General features: G+C 51.7%; 1 protein-coding gene across 1 annotated transcript; it reads right to left on the bottom strand.

The window, feature by feature from the left end:
* Nucleotides 1-1751: 1751 nt before the first annotated feature.
* Nucleotides 1752-3871, bottom strand: LOC125515934 (F-box protein At5g03100). The gene is made up of 3 exons (XM_048681417.2): nt 2674-3871; nt 2429-2590; nt 1752-2318 (listed from the first exon to the last, which is right to left on the bottom strand). The coding sequence occupies exons 1-3, from the start codon at nt 3583-3585 to the stop codon at nt 1956-1958; spliced, it is 1437 nt and encodes a 478-aa protein (XP_048537374.1). The 5' UTR covers nt 3586-3871; the 3' UTR covers nt 1752-1955.
* Nucleotides 3872-4313: the final 442 nt, after the last annotated feature.

Here is a 4313-nt window from a genome sequence, read left to right as displayed (position 1 = left end):
GCATGCTTGCAGGATAAGGTGCAAAACCAAAGCACTGAGATGTGGTATGACTTTTCCACTTTCATATAAGAGCATCTTAGAATTTTCACAAAGATATCCCACCCAGGTCTCCCAGGTTGGCCCCATAAACTACACCAACTTCTTGGGTGCACTATTAGATTATTTCAGGAAATCATCATCCGCATGATATCTGAACACCGCCACGCCCCCAGCTCCTACCACTTTCAAGCCAAAAATAAGCTAGCTGAAAAAGTTACACAATCTATCTCATCCCTCAGAGCCACTTATGATTTTGAATGACCTAAACATTAAAAGACAGACCTCGATACCACCAATAATCAATTATAAACCCGGTCACACTTTCAACATTTTTTAGCATTCCAGCTAGATAGCCATTTCCTAGATATTGACTTGTTGCACAGATATCATCAGTGCACCGTCTCAAATCTACCATTATTAGGAAAAAATTGTTGCCACTATTGGGTGGAGCTAGCTCCCACCATCTGCAATTCTTCTTCCACGAAAAGACAACGTCATTTTCTATCTGTACAGACATACAGTGTTTGTCTCACAAAAAACAGAAAGATAACACGGGATCATGCAATTAAATATATTGGTCAGAAAAGTGAGAAGTAGGAGAATTAGCTAATTACCTCCAGAGGCTCCACATTAGATAGAAATGCACAAACATTGGTACAAAATTTCCATGATCTTGAAGCTCAAAAGGAGCAAGCATTCATGGAATCAGCACCCAAGCTTCTATATGTTGGCATGAAGGGAAGATATGCCACATTGCTGCCCTTTGCACCAGCTCAACTGAACAAAGAATCAGCATACTGAATACAGTGAGAGCAAGTTCACGAGGATTCATGTTGAAATACTTTCTATACCACTACTCCTGCCAAGCTGTATACTGCAATATGTTCACCTATTACTAACATCAATCAAGATGAACATACACACAGAATATGACCATGAAGATAGTAGTTTCTGTAAAAGTTAGTACCACTTCCCTAAAATAGCTCTTTCAGAATCTAACATGCTATGCTGAGGTAAACAAGATAGCATTGCAAAGGGACAACACATACTTGAAGGAAGATTCACCATACAAGACAACATCATCTCCGAAAGATTGCACATACATCATCGCTACAGTCTGAAAGAGTGGCTATATTGTAATGAAGTTCGCATGACCACATGATTCATATCTTTATGACAGGAAAGTACATTTCCATGCTGCATGTAGTATTATCTAAGCCCAAAACATAAGTTTACTTATTTGACCAATGGAAAAAACAGATAAGGTCCATGGCAGCTGTAGTTTATACGACTTTATCTGCCATAACATAACTTTAATGGTAGGGCAATAGTAGATTATAGAAAACCTTGCTTCATCAGAATGCTCCTGTACAGACTATACCTATATAGTAGAAAACAAGAAACCTAGACGAAATAAGGCAATAGCGATTTTTGAGACTAACCAAGGGAGCTCGCCTCATGCAGACAACACCAAGGTATCTTATAATCAGGCAGTAACTTACCAATCCAAAGGTACAGCAAAATCTATGCACGGTCCAGGATCTGAAATCAGTTGTCCAGTTTGTCCCTCAAAGAATGTAGTCAGTCCTGTTCCTATGGTGTAAGCATATTTGTTTCATATACATGATTTCTCAGCAGCAACTTATACATAAGCTAACTACAAAGAGATGACTGATCAAGCTAATCACAAAGCTATTTAGGGAGAAAAGAGGTAGCAGTAGAAGAGGCAAAGATGCAGATCTTGACACCTCACATTTTAACCATCTTGCCAGAATATCTGAAGTACAAATTTGCGAAAATGTTCTACCATACTCTGTATGTGTCCCAGATTTGTATTTCATGCTTGTTGCCTAACAGCTATAAATGTAATGATTTAGAAGAAATAATCAGACTACAGCACTGTTGCTAATTTCAAGCTAAAATCTGATGAAGACTTCCGAGTGCAATGGCTGGGCCTGAGAACTATCAGGCCCACTGAAAACTATCTGGGTGCCTGCTGAAGCTCTTTCAAGAATTTCTGCCTTTCGAGAAAGGGGCAGCACATCTGACTGAATCTTTCGTAGCCCTTGTGGGTGATCCTCTTTAGGAGCAACCAGGAACAATTTCTTAAGGCAACTAGCCTTTGTCAGCAGAAAGTCCAGCAGACGCATCTCATTGTGATGCCCCTTGAAGTTTGTCATCTTGGCCAAGCGAAGGTTTTCTAATCCATCTTCAGGCTGTTCTTCCTCTGCCACGTCCAAGTAATTCCTCGTGAAGGAATCATGGGTGTTTGTTGGTAGCTGTCACATCAAGTGCCATATATTGAGAATCAAAACATCCAGACATCATGCATAGTAGTACATATAATGAATGGACTATGACCAAATACATTGCGTATGAAGATAACAACCTGCACGAAGAGCCTCTCCAACTGAGGACAGGAACAGGTCTTGAGGAAGCTAAAAATGTCTGCGAGGTTGGAGTTGGCCATCCCGAACATGAGCAATTGAAGCTCCTTCAATCTCCGGAGGTTGGTCTCCTTGACGATGGTGGCTAGTGACGCAGACACGTACTAGAGGTAGAGGTAGAACAAGTATAAGCGTATAGGCAACGGAAAGTGCTTCACAAGGAAATGGAATAGATGCCGAGACGAACCTGGAGGGCAATGCTGCATATGGTGAGGGTGGTGATGTTGGCAAGGTGAGGAACCGCCGAGGGCAAATTGGTGGGCGGCAAGCCGGCCTCTGGCCCGCCCGAGCAGAGGTAGAGATCCTGGAAAGAGTCTCCGACGCCAGAGAAAAGGTTGCTGCAGAGGAAGGGTCCGCTGAACCGGAAGGAACGGAGGCGGGGCGCCGCCGGGACCCGCAGCTCGGTGGTGCGGGAGCAGTCGACGACGGTGAGGCTCCTGAGGTTGGCGGCCCCGACGGTGGTGAAGTCGATGCGGCGGAGGTGGCGGCAGTAGCGGAGCTCGAGGTCGCGGAGGCAGGGGCAGGCGGCAACGACCCGGCGCAGCGCGGCGTCGGTGATGGAGACGGAGTGGAGGTGGATGACCTCGAGCGTGGCGACCATGGCGTTGGCGGAGGCCGTGAGGTGGAGCCCGCGCACCGAGAGGCGCGCGAGGAGCGGGCTCCCGACGGGGAAGTGCACGGCGAGCGCGCCGGCGCGGCGCTGGCCCCCGCGCGCGCCGCGGGCGCCGCCGCCGTCGAGGCGGAGCTGCAGGTCCTCGACGCCGCAGGCCGCGGCGTAGTCGACGCAGCGCTTGAGGTCGGCCTGCGACAGCTGGCCCGCGTGGAAGGTGAGGGAGAAGACGTCGACCCGGCGCCGCCCGCGCCGGTCCACGGCCGCGAGCTGGGCCTGGGCCCCCGAGGGGCCCGGCGGGACGCGGAGGCGCAGCGAGGAGGGCACCGGCCAGCGCTGCTCCCAGAGGTCCCGCCACCGCGAGGAGAGCGCGCCGGTGCGGATGGCGCACTTGAGCGGCAGCAGGCTGAGAATCTGCAGCCGCAGCGCGTCCGGGAGCTCCGAGATGCGGTCCTCCCACCCCGCCGCGCGCCGCCGCTCCCGCTCCATCCTCCTCGGCCTCCTCCTCCTCCTCCTCTTCCCTACCCCGTCCGCATCGACCGGGATTCGCTCGCAGGGGGGTGGTGATGGGCCGGCCGCGTGCGCGTGCGTGCCGCTGGGGTCACTGGACTAGGACGGCGAGGGCGAAGGGGGAGGGAGAGACGTGTGGAGGCGTCTCGCCGGGCCGGTGCGGTGCGGTGCGCGTTGCGTCTCCCCTTCCAATCCCTCTCCTCCTCTCCCCTCCTGGCCCGTCCCTCCTCTACCACTCTTCTACCTTTGTTTGGTGCGCCGGTCAGCAGTCCGTCCCTCCGTCCCTCCCTCCCTCCCCGGCCCGCGTCGCGTCCGCACCGTTGCGTCGCGTTGCCGTTGCGTTCGCATCGATCGCATCGATCGCATCGATCGCGTCGCGTCGCGTCGGGCCCTTTTGGTTCTGGCCTCGTGCCCGGTCGCCGGCCGCGCGGGATCGCCCCGTTTCACACGGCGCGTTCGCCCTGCCGGTTTTTTTTCCTCCTTCTCTCGCGCTCGCCAGCTAGCTGCTTTCCGCGGCCTCGTTGCTTCTTTTCCGAAAGGAAATTTGGGAGGAGTAGTAAATCATTTCTCTCCGCCTCCGCCGTTTGGTTCTCTGCGCTCGTTTCACACCCTTTCGGAGGCCACCTCCATTTCTATGTTTTTCTTGCCCTTTCTGAAAGGGGGAGATCCTTTCGTGCTCGCGTGACCCGTTGTTTAGTCAGTGCTAA

This window comes from Triticum urartu, chromosome 6A (assembly GCF_056163025.1).
Source record: "Triticum urartu cultivar PI428250 chromosome 6A, HENAU_Tu73, whole genome shotgun sequence".
NCBI classification, from domain to species: domain Eukaryota; kingdom Viridiplantae; phylum Streptophyta; class Magnoliopsida; order Poales; family Poaceae; genus Triticum; species Triticum urartu.
This window is presented reverse-complemented; position numbering and strand designations above follow the sequence as displayed.